The 16755-nt window shown below is 39.0% G+C and overlaps 3 protein-coding genes across 4 annotated transcripts; 2 read left to right on the top strand and 1 right to left on the bottom strand.

Annotated features, from left to right (window-relative positions):
- The first annotated feature begins 1523 nt into the window (after positions 1–1523).
- LOC126604224 (uncharacterized) lies at positions 1524–2273 on the top strand. The gene has a single exon (XM_050271381.1). The coding sequence runs from the start codon at positions 1662–1664 to the stop codon at positions 1995–1997; it is 336 nt and encodes a 111-aa protein (XP_050127338.1). The 5' UTR covers positions 1524–1661; the 3' UTR covers positions 1998–2273.
- Positions 2274–3988: 1715 nt separating this feature from the next.
- On the top strand, positions 3989–5440 carry LOC126604836 (E3 ubiquitin-protein ligase CIP8-like). Its single transcript, XM_050272152.1, has one exon. It carries the CDS (start codon positions 4097–4099, stop codon positions 5225–5227), a length of 1131 nt encoding a protein of 376 aa, XP_050128109.1. The 5' UTR covers positions 3989–4096; the 3' UTR covers positions 5228–5440.
- Positions 5441–7260: 1820 nt separating this feature from the next.
- Positions 7261–13774, bottom strand: LOC126603582 (uncharacterized). 2 transcript variants are annotated; one of them, XM_050270486.1, is made up of 3 exons: positions 13491–13773; positions 12999–13052; positions 7261–10736 (listed from the first exon to the last, which is right to left on the bottom strand). In XM_050270486.1, exon 3 carries the CDS (start codon positions 10662–10664, stop codon positions 7614–7616), a length of 3051 nt encoding a protein of 1016 aa, XP_050126443.1. In that variant the 5' UTR covers positions 10665–10736; positions 12999–13052; positions 13491–13773; the 3' UTR covers positions 7261–7613. The 2 variants fall into 2 exon arrangements, with proteins under 2 accessions (XP_050126443.1, XP_050126444.1); XM_050270487.1 differs by lacking the exon at positions 12999–13052 and having other exon boundaries at positions 13491–13774.
- Between the last annotated feature and the right edge of the window lie 2981 nt (positions 13775–16755).

Here is a 16755-nt window from a genome sequence, read left to right as displayed (position 1 = left end):
TCCCGTGTAAAGTTGATAGGAGCATATGCTCCCAAACAACTTTGAGTGGAGTCGTTCGAAAAGAAGTTTCTATAGCCCCCTTGCTCATTTAACACTGCATCCGGGTGCCGATGGAGATACAGCGACCCTTGCTCACTTATCACTGTGCTCAGGCCACACAGCGCGCCACTTACGGGTGACGCCCTAGCTTTAGCGCGATTTCGTTCTGGATTCATTTTCATAAGGATTCGACGTGATCATGGAGTGCCGACTGTCGACTATCTGACGCCCTCCCCCTCCTCCTTTATCCGGGCTTGGGACCGGCAATGTAAGTAGAAGGTTCATCATCAATATGTTACTTAGTACTCACACTGTCAATTTGTTTCATACATTTAGATGATTAAACAATCTTCGATTCGAATAATTTTGTGTAGAAGTGGTCTTCAAATAAGGATAAAAAATCATAAAATCTATACAGTGAGTATTCATTATTCAAAAGAAATAGGGAACTTTAACGAAAAGCTCATGATACTGTTCATTTTAACGAAAAACCACATTTTTACACTAAAAAGTCAATTCTGGTACTATTCACTTTACCCTTTATTTTGTCTTTATCGTTAAAACTTAAAGTTTTCAAGCCATTTTCATTAGTTTTCTTTGTGAATTTCTTTATGAGAAAATGCAAATATTATCCTTGCGAAATTCTATGGTGCCATAAAACTTTACAAATGTGGTTGTAGCCTAATTATTTTTTCTTTATTTTGATACAAGCCTCTAAACTTATCAGACATGCGTGCCCACCAGGAAATGCGAGATCGTATTTTCGCCCGATCAGTTAGGCCAACGTCACTGTATCTGAAAGCCAAGAAAAGCAGCAAAGAGTGCAGCCCAACGACGTCGTTAGGCAGTGTGCTTGGCAAGTCCGGTGCGACCACGTAGAAGGCTGTCATATGTGATACCAAAAAAAAAGGAAACGTGGCGTTATCCAGTGGAAAACAAAATCGGCGGGTGTGCGACAGCAAAATTGGCGGGCATTATCTCCATTCTTGATTCTCCCTTGCAAGAAACGCCCGAAACTGAAGATAAGCTCAAGCTTGAGCCTTTTCCACCAAGACAACAATATCAGATGGCAGCTGAGAAACATCAAGACTCTGTTTTCTGATATTTTAAATTGTTCAAATTAACGGAATAAATGGTTAAATTCAAATGCTAGAAGGCAGCGTAATATCTTAATTAATTAATATGATATATATTTAATAACAACTAATTCTTAATTCTTAACAAGAGTAATGAGGTTTAGAAGGCGATGCAATGTCCTATTCAATTAACTTGACATACAATATTATTTCTCGACAAATAATAATCGAATTTGAGTGTTAAAACGGCCAACAGTTCCTCACGAAAGAAGATACTCACTGAGCCAACATCACTAACTAATAGTAAAGTGCAATGTTTTGATCAATTGGCCTGTACACGCGATAATGATATTTAGCAAATTTCGTTCCAACTTGTCCAGATTTGCGGTTAAAAGATGCAACCTTTTGATTAAATCACATAATTGTGGGCCCCTTTAATTTTCTTTTAAATAGCCGGCACGCCACCTTAGACTTGTCAAAGAGAGGTCAAAGAGCAAAGTTGATCAGTGTCTCTCAAATTCACAAAGCCCCACCCAGAAGCAGCAGATGGCGGTTTCCGACGCGGTGGTTAGGAACTTGACGATGATTTACGTGGCAGTCATTGTCGCGATCAAGGGGTACGGGGTGGCGATTGGGCAGAGCTTCGGCGGTGCCTTTGTGTTAATCCTCTCCACAGCCGTGGTGTGCCTTATCCTGTTCCTGACTCTGACGTGGGATGTCTCCCGCAAACCCACATATGCAGTTCCCGGCGACTACAATCCTCCAGTTGCTCATGAGTCGTGCAAGGGTGGTATTTGCTGGCACGGCGTGGCCGTCCGATCCTCGGCTTCTGATGTCCGTTTGAGGCTCCCTCTACAACTCAGTTGTGGTGGCTTTTCGTAAATTTGACAAAGAACAGGGGGTAAAAGATAATATATATATATATTGAAGTGGTTAAAATCTCTCTCTCTTGGTCGTTGGTGTTTATATGTAGTATATCTAGTAAATACGAACTCCAATATATCGAGGCTTGCTTTTTTGGATGTAGAGAGGGATATGATTGTAAATAAATATTTTCTCTTTTATGGAGAGTGTAAATAAATAATAAGTAATCCGGACAAGATGATGCTATTTAGCAAATTTTGTGTTATAAATAAATATTGGCCTCATTTTGATTAACGAGTAAACTGTCACTTGACTTCTTGAATTATAGCTTCAGTTGAAATTGATCTCTTGAATTATAACTTCAGTTTAAATTGACCTCTTGATTTTTTTTAATTAATCTCTTGAACTATTTGAAATATGCCAATTGACCCCTTATCGGTAGATTTCATCCATTTTTTCGTCAAATTCAAAGGAAAAGTAATATTTCCTTCATCAATTCTTATTTGTCAACTATAACCAACAATGTAATTATGACATGTGAAAACAAAATAATGTGTAATGACAATGTGAGATGGTCCGTTATGTAAACATTTGGTTTTTTATGTTTTCTCATTATGCTACATATATTTGAATTATTTTGTGCCAATTTGTCAAAATTTTATCGGCGGTTATAACTGACAAGTAACAATTAATGATGAAATGACCAATTTGCCCTTGAATTTGACAGAATTGATTCTGCAATATAACGACAAGGGGTTAATTGACTGATTTTAAATAGTTCAGGGGGTAAATTGACTGCTTTTAAATAGTTCAGGAGGTTAATTTATAAAAAATAAAATAAAAAATAGTTAAGGGGTCAATTTCAACTGGGATGATAGTTCAAAGGGTTAAACTGCAATTTACCCTTGATTAATTAAAGTTCAATCGGTGTCCAACAAGGGTACATTGGTTTTTTTTGTTTTTTTTTTTAACAAACGATAGTGGTAATTGTTTAAATTGTTAAATATATAAAAGGAGCCAATGCGAAGTACTATTTTGTTGAAATAGTTGTTGTTTAAAGATTTACAGTGAACGACAATCAACCGATTAATCATGAAGTATTATAGGTCACGCTCATTTCTTGGTGAAAGTGGCCATTCAGAAATGATATTTTAACTTGGGATGTCAAAGATATTGAATCGAAATAAACATAACTTCTTATGAATATGTGACATTAGCTTTTATTAACACAAAGCAATGTTGGCGACGTGAGAAGGAAAATCACAATAGAGATTTTGAATATAAAGACTTTGGATACAAGCTCATGCAAATGTGTCACTGTTCGAGTTGCACGATTTATATAAATCTTTTCTATTTAGATACAACGAATTCTTTATTTATTTTACGCTAAGTGATTTGAGTGCCATAATAGTTTTTATTTTTATATAAATGACTTTGGATATTTCAAATGCAAAATTTCAAGTACAATGCTGAATAATGCTGTAAACTTAATTTCAATAGTGGAAGGGCTTGTAACTTTAAATTGTTTATATTTTAAAGTACTAAAAAAAAGACGGTGGGTATTAGTCGCTAAAACGTGTGTGTCATAATGTGCAGCAATATTTTTTCGAATAACACTGCTAGATTTTCATCCAAAAAATTTGTTTACAGACAAATAAAATACTTTAAAATGTTTAGGACCAATACCTCACATTTGCTTTAGCATTATTCTTAATTGTTTTTTCCTCTATACTGTTTTTTAGTCGCGAATAAAACCTTTCTTATGTATTTAGTTATTGAAAACCCCCTCTCCACAAGAAAAGAGAAAATGAAAACCCTATTATTTATTTAGTTATTGCATTAATGCATTACCAACAACTTTCTAACCCATACATATCCACCGTTGATTGTCTCCTCCACCACAGATCAACAAATTGTAAGTTTCATCCAACGGGTCAAAATTCATGGGAAAAAACCACCTCGCAGCACCAAAGCAATCCACGTCACACAATTGACAATCTCGGCGCACAGGTCCTCAAGAATCTAATCTGCAGCCCGCACCCAATTTCCCCGCTCCTTCCTTCTTTCTTTTGGTCTTTCTCGGCCGTATCGGACCTCTAATTCCAAACAGAAACCCTATGGCTGAAACTCCATCCCAGACGCCGCCGCCGCCGCGATCTGCGTCAGAGGCCGAGACGGAGACTATGGAGTACTGGTGCTACCACTGCAACAAACGCGTCTCCATTGAAACCGTGGCGAATCTCCCGGATATCGTCTGCCACGAGTGCAAGAACGGTTTCGTCGAATCGATCCGGGCCGCGTCGTATCCGCAGTCGGATCCTCCTTCCCGATCGTCTGATCAGGTCGACGACCCGACTCTAGGCTCACCATTTCTCCAGGTGCTGCGGCTAATCGCTCAGGCGTCGCGTGAGGAGGATGCGCCCCTGTCGCTGCCTCAAAACCCCATGCCTGATGACGATTTCTTCAGGATTGAGATGGACGGGTGGGACAACGACGAGGACGATGACGAGGACGAGGACGACGATGAGCACAGTGTCGAGTTTCGCAACCACGACGGCGAGGGTAACGAAGAAGCCGGACAGGAAGTAGAGGAGGAGGAGGAAGAGGAAGATGATAGATCGGATAACGAGGATGAAGGCGAAGAGAACCAGGAAGATGAGCAAGAGAGAGACGAAGAAGACATGCGACGACGTCGTCGCGACGTGCTTCGTCTCCGCATCCGAGAGATTGCGACCCGAGCGAGCAGCGGGAGGAACCGGATTCTGGATTGGGCCGAGATCTTGATGGGGCTGGAGGACAACTCGATCGAATTCCGGCTCGAAATGCCCGAATCGGACCGGTACATCGGCAATCCCGAGGATTACGTAGATGCAGCCGGCTATGAGGCTTTGTTGCAGACCTTGGCTGAGAGCGATAATGCTGGAAGGAGAGGGTCTCCACCGGCGTCGAAGAATGCCGTCTCGGAGTTACCGTCGGTCAAGATTGCCTCAGAGGAAGAGGCCGTGGTGTGCGCCATATGCAAGGATATGGTGAATGTTGGTGAAATGTCGAAGAAGCTGCCATGTGGGCATGGTTACCATGGCGATTGCATTGTTCCTTGGCTGAGTTCCAGGAATACTTGCCCGGTTTGCCGGTTTGAGCTGCCAACCGATGATCCAGAATACGAGGAGGAGAGGAAGAAGCGAGCTGTGACTGTTAGTGCCGCTGGAGCTTCCAGTTCTGGCGGAGATAATTCAATCTCTCATTGATTGAAATCGGTATCACCATTTCTGCAATTCTCATACCTCCTTCATTCCTCCCATTTCCTTGTTGCATTTGTAACTGATTTATATGCTTTTGTTTGCTTATTATTAGCTTAGTAGTCGATTCGAAGAAGAAATTGAAATCTGTTTTCATGTTTTTCCATTTTCTTCTGGATGTAAATAATAATTTGAACTCAATTTTCTGTTGGTGTTTGCTCATGTTTGATTCCGCTGTCTTCTCACATGGTACACAATATCTAGTTTAAACCTTCGTATCTTCCATGGTTCCATGAACATACTGTGTAGAAGCAAATCATGGTAATGCACCTCATTTCTTGTTAGCCCATCGGATGCGTTACTTGTTCATTGCGTCCTTCCACCTTATAACCTTACATGTCCCTCGTTTGCTCTGTCAATGTATGTTCCAGAGTCTAGACCAACATATGATGCTTTGATATGTGTCCTCCATTCGTGAGAGTTTCGGGTGGTGGGAACTCGTGTCTTCTTTACAGAGTTATACATAAGAATTACATTTTGAATTGCAAAACTTGTGATTGAGATAACTTGTGAGTTGTATGTGTTCTACCTAGACGTTTTCCATATATATGATGATGTAGTGGTTGAGGTTAGAGTGGTAGCAATACCAGTAAACTTGCTCAACATTTCTGTTCAGAGTTGTAGAATTACCGTTGAGTGGGCTGCATATTCATGGATTTTAAGTGTTACTTGTTACATGTATGTACAGTAAGTCTTTCTTCTCTGTACAACTTGAGTAGTGTGTGTGATTCAGATTCCCTATGATATTGAACAAATTGTTGAAAGAGGTCGTTTTAGGGTGAACCTTCTTCCAATTCGATCGCGACTTGTCTGTGTTTTGAAACTTTTTGCAATCAGCAGGGTTAATTAGGAAATTCCGTTACAAGGTTAAACTGCCTGATCATTAGTTCCTTGTTTTTTTCAATCGTCGGGGCTGACTTTGGTTGGCCAAAATCTGCAGCTGTTACTGCCTTGGGCCCTGTTTTTTTCATGAACTCGTACACCTTGCTGGAACATTTGACGTTGTTCGGTATGTATTTTCTATGGAAAACTAATGAAAAGAGTTTGAAAATTAATGGATTGTTCGGTATGTATTTTCTATGGAACACTTGCAACAGTTAGAACGTTAATGGACTCGGACTGAGGTGTGTGAAAGGCTTGTTGCAAACTTCAGGCGAGAGAGTTTGCGAATTGAATCTATCAAGAGGAGTTGACCCTTGCCATACTTTACATACATACGTTACGTTGCTTCCAATCAAAATGAAATTTAAAAAGCTAGAGGTGCGGTGGAAATTCTATAAAATTAAAAAAAAAAAAAAAAAAAGTGGTCTTATGATGGATTTTATAATAGTTTTATGATGGCTTTTGAAAATTCTAAACAATTAAAAAAAAGATGGTTTTATGATGGATTTTCTAAAAGTTTTATGCTGGCTTTTGAAAAATTCACAAAACTAATTGAAAACCATGAAATATTGACACAATGATTTGTTAGGAGTTTGACAAACAATCGGTCTTTATCTTTTAATGTACATAATATTATTTGTTATAAAAAAAAATTCGAATCTCGTGAGTACTAATTTATTATGGCAGTCCATGATGTCTCAAATTAAGTAAATAATATTGTCGTATTAAAAATAAAACTTGATTACTAAACAAATTAATTAAAATACAAGCCGGGCTCAGAACTACCGAGTACCGAGCATATACCTGAAAACCTGACCATATTGGGCCAAGTTTCGTGGGCTGGACATGCACTTTCCGTTGAATGCAAATATACTTTTCCTCCTTTTGTTTTCTTTCAAAAATATACTCGTTTTCTTAACACGCAGGTAATAGGGACCCGACTAAATGAAAGGCTAGAGTTATTTCCCGCCTATTTTTACTTCTCATACACCCTTATTAATTTTTTTACCATTGATCTTTTTCAATTATTCAATCCAACGGTCAAAAATTGAGAGAGGTGTGTGAAAAATAAAAATGAGTGGAGAGCTCACGACCCAAAATAAATAATGTAGGGATTTGTTCCTATAATTTGTGTGATATACATGGAATGGAAGAGAAATTACAGCTACATCGTACCAAAAGTCTCCTATGTTTTGCACTGCACTGTCCTCTATGGAACACTTAAAAGAGAAAACAGAAACAAAAAACCAATAAATTAAAAACAAGAACCTAATTTCTTCCTTGAGAAATTAATCACATTAATATAATGTCACCTTGATAAAACTCCCTCCAACTTTTATTCGGTTTCTACTAAAGCAAATGAGCTCGCCCGCTTCTAGATCGCCTATATCAATCTACTTAGAAGGATTTATGAAACTGATCCAAACAGATGTCGGGGAGTAGTTAAAGACTTCTATCTCCACGGCGGCGGTTGCTGCTGCTGTTGTCTGTAGCTATACGGGTATGCTTCCCACCCGCCATCTGGTTCCTTCCTTTTCCCACCAACCGTAGAACTTGATGGGGGTTGTGAGTTATTCCTCAAATGATCCTCCATAGACCTTCCCTGACCGTGAATGAAAGGCTGCCTCAGGCCCACCGAGTCCCTATTGCCTCCCTCAACCATGAAGCCCGAGTTCAGATCAAAACTGGGGCGCGAGGGCCCAGCACCATTTATCACACCATTTAGACCTGGTTGCGCACCAGCCAAATTCATGATGAACGGTGACTGAGAGAACTGAGGAACAGCTGACGGAGAGGCCATAATTTGCGGTACAACTGGGGCTCCTCTAGAATCCACCATGTAGGGGATTGTGCCACCAGGTCCATACATGGCTGAGGAGAACGACATGGCAGGCCCAGTTGCCAATCCATTGTAGCTGAAAACATGAGGGTGAGAGTAAGGGACTGTTGAACCCATGTCCATAAAGCTTCTAGTTCTCGCCATGGTAGCTTCTGTTGCCATCTCAATAGCCTTGCCGTTTGCCAGGGACAGATTCTGGGAGGCATCTTTTCTGTTTATCTGGACTCTGGTACCCATGATAGAAATAACTGAAGCATCCTGTTTAGGACATCCATATGCATTTGCGTTTTGAAAAGACTTACCCGGCCCATGATCTACAGAATCATTATGAAAAAATGGCCTGTCATTCAAATCAAAATTCCTCATAGAAGGCTGCATTGATGAAGATGATGAAGCAGGAGATGGGCTGCGACGGCCAACACGGTTGAACAAGAACTGTCCTTCTACCCTTGAATCCGATGGTAAGGCATCAGCATCATCATCAATACGATTCAGATCCAAATGGGGCCTCCCTGATCTATTCTGATTCACTTCCACTGAAGATTCCCCAGAAGGAAGGCCAGATGACACTGGAATTTGTTTTCCTAAATCATCACCACCCTCAGCCACATTCAGATCAATGTCGAGGTAATCCTGCCTCTGCTTTGAGCTATCACTGGTGGCCCCTGTAAGATTCTTATCGACATCTGAGAGTCTGCGAGGAGAAGCTCGGCGAAAAGCACTATTTGGAGCAGATCCTATCCACCCAATAGCCCCTTCAAACTGCAAACGGGCTCCAGGTAAACTAGCAGCTGCTACTGGTCTTGAAACGGGAATTGGTGTAGAGACAGGATTTACTGGGCGATCCATTTCATCAGAGCACACTTCTTGATTTAGATCAAAACTACAAAGACCCTTCTCTGGGTTAACTTCTGGTTCTTGAACTGCTTCAGTTACCTGAGAGGACTCCATGTCAGGATTCGCCTCTGGCGAATGACTATGTGGAGCAGTGCCCGGATTTTCTGAATTGACCATATGGTCCTCCCTCACAGGATTTGCCTCTGCAGAATGACTTTGTTCAGTTGGCACCTCCTTTGGTGAAGCGGGTAAGTCCTGTTCTGCATTTATAGAGTCTGGGCTGTTGACCTGTCTGAGTCCACCTTCTGCATTTTTCTCCGAAGATGAACTGCAGTCCGGTTCTTCTCTTTCATATTCTTGGGCTACCCGTCGAGCAACTTCTAGAGCATCAACCAACCCATACTCAAGTTCAATATCAGACCTTCTTTTATCAAATGTGTCAGGACTTTTGGCATCAATTGCTGGTTTAGGATACTCATTAGCAATTGTCAATTCCTCATCTTCATCGCTGGAATGCTCCTTATCTTCATCAATAGCCATCTTGGAAGAAGTCTCCAAATCTTCAAGTTTTCCAGAAATACTACCATTCCCAGATGAATCTTGCGGAGTGTTTGAACAGCATTCACCCTCTTGAACTGTAGTACTGCAATGATTGACAGATCTTGTATCATCCACCACACCCTTTGGATCAGATGCAGTTGTCCCTTCACTACCAAGAGCAGTAAACTTTTGACAAGAATCGTCGAGATTGGCATGTTTTTGCAAAGCAGAATCAGTTGCCACATCCTGGGAAGTAACACCATCAGCACCTGAATAAACACTCCCAGTTTCCAATAGACCAGACCCTGAAGAGATGTCTGTCACACCCAACTTCTTCGGGGAACTGTTGACTTTGTGGTCCTGATCTTCATTTTTTGACAACCCATTCAATTTTGGACTGTCAGACTGTTCATCAACACTGCTCAGTTTTGCTACTGGAAAAATAGAAATTCCAATTGAAGTGGTCCCTCCCACAGAACATATAGAGGATTCATCTTTTATAGGATTTTCTTGAATAGGGTTGAACACAACAGCAGAGGCCAATGTATCTGGAGATCCATCTTTGATGTAATCGCTGTCTAAAAGCTTGTGGGCTGGGGGAGACTGTTTGTTACAAGGTTGTATGGGTAAAGTATCAGCACTTTCAGGTAGAAGATCACCCGAAGTCCTTAATGGCAATACTTCATTTTGGGCAGGTCCTGATGAGTGATTTTCTCTGTGATCACCTACTTCTGAAGTAACATTTAAAGCAGATGGCTTAGAATCTTCTTCCAAAATCTTAGAACTCCCATCATCTGGTAGAACCCCAGCATTCACAACATCAACTTGAACTGCATCACCATCCTCCTTCCAGCTATCAAACAGCAGTCTCGCTTGATCCTGAACCGTTGAGCTTTTGTGGCTAAGAAGACTCTTCACAGTACTCCAGATCCCTGAAGATAATGACCTCTTATTGTGTATATGCAGCTTTTCAAGGGCTCGTAACAGAGCAGTTATTGACTCTTCTACAAAGTTCTCATTTGTATCTTTACCTAAGGTTTTAGCATCTTTTAGCCATCTATCAACAAACATGAGTCCATCTAATTGAATAAAAAGATCAAGACAATCTTTATTCTCTGTGGCAGCAATTGTGCTTGCAACAGCGGCCCACTGCCGGGTTGCATCACCAATATTATTCACAACAGAATCTTTCTCACTCTGCATTACAGTGACCAGCTCCTGAACTCGCGACAAGGCTGTGAGCCCATCTTTCATCTCAGTTAAGGTAAAGAAATCTTCGAGAGTCATGGTGCTTTACATGGCATGCTTACACTCAAAGAATTCCATGCAGAACATCAATGCTTTAATTTTCATTCAGAACTGCATTAATTACAAATGGTCATGTCAAAAGTCAATTAAAGAACATACACAGAAATTAATACCAGCAATACAGAATAACCAATTTACCGTGTCTGTAGTACAACCAAAATATAACAGATAATGATGACTTCCCTTAACTGGTTTGCAAGACAAAGTAGAACAATCTCAGAAAAAAGCCTTTTGATCAGGCAGGCAGTGCCTCAGGGCATGGTTATAATTAATGATTTTTACACCAACTTCAAATAAGTTCCTCTAATTGTGCAACAAAATATTAAAACTTTGTGCATATTCTACGCTTCTAGTATCCTTAGGCCAAGAGAACACGATGATTTGAACTAAATTACAGATTCAAATAAATATTCACCTACATCTAACTGGGCAAGTATAAGAAGTTTAAACCAATTGATTGTCCCAAGCAATACAAAGTCCGATAAGTGTAAGAAGTACTCTATAGAGAGCTGAAGACTAAGTGTAAATGGAATAAGATAAATTTTAATTAAACAATCTGTGATACACAATCAATAAAAAAAATAACATTATGTGAAAACTCTAACTTAAAGAAGGAACATTGATCCAGATCAAGCTTGGCAAGATCGAATACCCACAAACCCAATTAGTTGATACCATTTAACACTACAGAATTAAATGAACTCAAAAAATTTATAACTAAACTATTCTTTTTTTTTTTTGAAAAGAAACGAAAGAATTTTATAAAACGAAAGAATTTCAAAAGAGAAACTACAACCACAAGGAAAAGATAACCACCCGGAGCTAAAAGAAAACAAGCAGGGGCCCCTAAAGAACACTAAAAGAACAGAGGAAAAGCTAGACCAAGTCAAATAACGGCAGCTAACAGATCCCTAAAAATAGAAGAGAAATTGTAATCTCTAAACTCCACTGAAACCGAAGCCCAAAGGGCTGCCCAGTATTTTACTCTATCCCAAATCTCCTCCACCCCCACTCCCTTGTACTCGTCAAAGACTCTTTTATTACGCTCCAACCAAATGTTCCAGAAGAGGGCCATCAACAGAGATCCCCACAAAGTTTTGGCTTTCCTCCCTTTCCCTAGGCCTTCGAACTTTGTGCTAAGGAGCTCAAAACAGCCCTTAGGAGTGACCCATCTCATTCCAGCTTCGTTAAGCAATTTCCACCAAAGTTGAATGCTATACGGACAGTGGAGGAAAACATGGTTGACGCTTTCCTCCCCGGAATTGCACAGTGCGCACCAATGGGGGGAGAAACAAACACTTTCAAATCAAGAAATTAGGAAATAAGGCATGGAACAAGCATGAGCTTGAACTATAATTAAGTAGACCTCAAGTGATGCATCACCACCATTTCCAAATTACAACCATGCAGGGATAAGATGACAATAACATAAGCAAGAGAGGAAAAGGTTGGGTACAACCAAGCTAAGAAAAAAATTCCAAAAATAAAATGTCAACTTATGATGATCCAACAAAGACAAGCTGTATTTATACTAGAAGTACTCCTTTCAGGTACATTTCCTATCCGACAGATTCACAAATGAACTATTTCTCTCTCTTACAGAACTCCACCCACAAAATCTAGAACTAAGTGACCAATGTATCAACATTGATGTTCCCACTTGACTCATTTCTAATGCTGGTTGAATCTGCGGTTATACCAAAGTTCAGATACAAGATTCACATATTTAAATCCAGTATATTAACCCATTGTAAGTAATAGCCTAACAAAACTTATTGCTAGACTGTTAGATTCCTTGACCAGACCACCATAAACTTATTATACAATCAAGTATGATCAAATTTCATGTTTAATAGATAAAAGTCTTCAACTAGCCCACATAAGTGCACGTGCAGCCAAACAATGGATTAATAAACGAGAAGTTTTTCAAAGAGTGCGAAACACATACAAAAGCAATCGTCACTAAAGTTCAAAGAAACAAATAAACTGTAAGAAATGTGATCTGTAATTGTGTAAGCTGGCATAAACATACAGAAAATAGCCTACTCTCACACGAACAACATCTAGTGTTCTTATGTCTATTCCACATAGAGTCATACAAAAAATGAAGCTACGCTGTTCAGTATATATCATGAAATGGAAGTCGTATTCAAAGTGTAAATTTTGCTTCTCAACAAATTTAAAAATGCAGATAATTGATCATCCAAGCATGCTCACGATAAAAACATCATGCACACGCACAAAACATATTTACATATAGCAAATCACAAATCTCTCATTAAACCAATAAGAGAGGGAGAGTAGAATCTCTACCTGATGAAGATTGGAGCTTTCGGATCACATTGACAAATACGACACAATCTAATCCTGAAACAACCGAATAGGCAATAAATTCAACGCCCGAAGACAAATTACGAAGTGTATAATATGATAAGGGGAAAAAATTTACAGACACACACTGAATCAGACTGTAAAACCCAGGCTGAAACCACTAATCATATAGCTCCATTGATTTGGGTATAAGTATGTGCAGAAAAATCCAAACAAGGCAAACCCTAGTACCCAAACTAACGATGTGAGAGCAAAGAGGATCAAAATCCCACCTTTCCATGCTTCGGACGAACGAGAAGTGATGTGAAATATTACGGATATGGAAAATTTAATCAGGATTACGAGAATTAATGCCGCGAGATATGGTGCTTAATTAAGGCTAATTCCAAATTGGAATCGAATTTAATTTAATTAAACAAATTATAATGCAAAATAGCAAAAAATTAGAAGCAGCAGTGTCGTCGTCTACTTTACCTTCGCGAACAGAAAAAACCCTAGCTTTGACACAGTCCAATTGAGAAGCACCTCCGCTCTCTCTGTCTCTCTCTCCTCTGTGTATGTGCTGGCCTTTCTCTCTCTAATCTCGTATGATTTCTCTCTCTCTCTCTCTCTCTCTCACCTCCCCTGTCTCTCCTCCGTAAAACCCTCGCTTGGTTCTCTGTGAAGCTTTTTTCGAACCAGAGAGAGAAACGAGAGTCTACCGTTTCCGCCTCTTGTTTTTTTCTTTTTCCAGAAATTCTGAATTTAATTTCGTGTTTTGTTAATTTTTCCATTTTTATTTTCTCACGCTTTCTTCTAATTGGAACCGGAAAACGCACGTGCAGCGCGTGCGAGGGCGGGCCGTGACGTGGCTGGGCCGCGTGGACCGGGCGGCGAGCTCGACCGTTGAACCGTTTAAGTTTTTTTTTTTTGTTTTTTTTTGGGAACAAGATGAACCGTTTAAGTTCTGCTGGGTAGGGGAGCGTAAAAGTGATAGGTAGGTGCACCGAAGACCAAAACTGTCAATTTTGTTGACGTGGTCTAAAACTAAATACAATGGGCTGAAAAGGAGAGGGGCTTAACCTTGCCACTTTCACGGGGTCCGTCACAGTCACTTGTTGTGGACACATTGTCATTGAGTTTTGTGGAAGGCAACAACATTGTTAGGGGGTCCCTCCGGTGAGGTCCTACTAAGAAATTGACTCATGTGAAAAAAATATATATATTGTTAATTCTAACTTTGTGGTGGAGCATGTTAATAGTATTGGACTTGGATTCTCTGTTTTCCCATTTCGGTGCCCTCCTGTTTTGTATGGTCACGGTTAATCCATGCTAACATTTTATATTATTTTTTAGAAAAATAATAAGATAAAAAAAAAGTAATATAAAATATTGACGTGGCTTAACCGTGACCACACAAACAGGAGGGCATGGGGAGGGCACCGAATTGGGAGGGCAGAGAATCCAAGTCCAATAGTATTAGGGTTTGTTTCCAAGTGTTTTTAAAATGAGTGCAATTTTTTTAGAAAAAAGTTTTTGTGTTTTAAAAGCATTTGAAGTGCTTCATGAATCTTCTAGGAAGCACTAAAGAGTTTTTTTAAATTCACTTGCGTTTTTACAAATGATTGATTCTATAAAAAAAAATTCACCAAAAATGTTTTTAATCATTTTAAAAGCATTTTTAAATAATCATTTAGTTTAAATTGAAATTTCCATTAAATTTCATCTATAAGAAGGGGAAAAAAAATCCTTCCATTTCATTTTCCATGATCAACAAAAATAAAAAATAAAACGCTTAATTAGCTACACTCCTCTAGAACTTCATTTTGATCTCACTTTGCCCCTATAACTCAAAAGTCACAACTTTATTCCATGAAACTCAAAATCATTCCACTGTAATTTGTGGACTCTTTTTTCTTTTTGAAACTTATAGGTCGTCTCATAAAATATATATATGACCCAACATCCAATAAAACTATGTCATATTTACAACAAATTTAATTATAAATTTTCTTTATGAATTAACATTTAACAATAAAAAAATTATTAAATTAAAAAAAAATTAAAGAGATAAAAATTAAAAATTAAGAACCTGCGGACGAAAGTTTGAATTTTAATTTGACCCTAGACACGGTCAAGCTGCCAACGTATTTATTTGAAAAATAAACATTGACCAACTTGCCAACAAATTTATTAGTGAATAAACAACAATAAAAAATAAAGACCTTGGCCAAATGGCGTCATTTGGTTAATGGCCTCTTGAAAAAATCACCATCACTTTCGTTGGCAAACCATTTTCATTTTTTTAATAAACTATAGGGATGTGATATCCACACACATTTTTTTACTTCTTCCACACCTTTTTAGTTTTTGGCCGTCAGATCTGAAGAATTGAAGAAGATCAACGGACATAAATTAACAAATGATGTGTAAGAAGTAAAAAATAAAAACCTTGGCCAAATGGCGTCATTTGGTTAATGGCCTCTTGAAAAAATCACCATCACTTTCGTTGGCAAACCATTTTCATTTTTTTAATAAACTATAGGGATGTGATATCCACACACATTTTTTTACTTCTTCCACACCTTTTTAGTTTTCGGCCTTCAGATCAGAAGAATTGAAGAAGATCAACGGACATAAATTAACAAAGGGTGTGTAAGAAGTAAAAAGAAGTGTGTGGATAGCACATCCCTAAACTATATTATCTATACTAAAGGGATGAGTGAATGGCTAATTCTTATCCTGGTATAGTCATAATAATGTGATTCAACTTCTTTTTTGGCAAGAATCGAATCTAAAACATCTCACACTTACAAATAAAGAAGAATATCTCTAGACCATAAATACAAAAGAATTTTGTAGGCATTGGCTCTCGTATTTTGTAGACGTTTCTGTATAGGGGTGTGATATCCACCCATTTTACTTTTCACACACCCCTTGATCATTTCTGTCTGTTGATCTTCTCCAATTCATCCGATCCGACGGTCGAAAATTTAAAAAATGTGTGAGGAGTAAAATAGGGTGTGTGGATATCACACCCCTAACTGTATATAGCATTCAAGAGATTGTAAAACTAAAATCAAGTGTCCCACAACATTAAGTAATCATGTTGGACAATTACAGGTGAAAAGATTAGTCTAATCAATTAGGATTGAGACGTTTGATGGAATCAAATATCCCATTATTTTGTCACTGATCAGTTTTTCAAATGCCCCATATGGATCTAAGGTCTCTCGTTTCGATAATGTTACTTGTAACATAACATCTTAAGATATTCAATTTGACTAAACAATTTTAAGACACTTGGACCTCGTTTGGCAGCCCGTATAAGAAATCGAATAGGTTAAGTTATACAGAGCCGGAAGTTTGGTGCAACTATGTACTAAATAATACCCGTATTACTTAAACTAGGCCCACATCGTTTCTCCGGTGTATGCTCGCTTATTTATCCTCTAGAAACCTATCTATTATTTAGTCTGGTCGCTGTCCTCGCTCTATCGTCTGGCTCTCTCGCATCGTTCTGCAAACTCACTTCAGTTGCCATCGTCAATCCCAGGTTCTTCTTGTTGAGAGTTGTCCCACATTGGTGAGGAACAAGGTTTGCTATATGCTTATATGATATTGGGCTACTCCCTATATTGCCAATTGGTTTTATGATGAAACCTCAATTTCATCATGGTATCAGAGCAAGGTTGTCCACGTGTGAAGCCCAACGGCCACACGCGCTCCACGTCACCCAGCTATGAAGTGCAAAATGAAT

The sequence above is a fragment of the Malus sylvestris genome, chromosome 15 (assembly GCF_916048215.2).
Source record: "Malus sylvestris chromosome 15, drMalSylv7.2, whole genome shotgun sequence".
NCBI classification, from domain to species: Eukaryota; Viridiplantae; Streptophyta; class Magnoliopsida; order Rosales; family Rosaceae; genus Malus; species Malus sylvestris.
The sequence above is the reverse complement of the archived record's forward strand: the minus strand, read 5'-3'. Positions and strand labels throughout refer to the sequence as shown.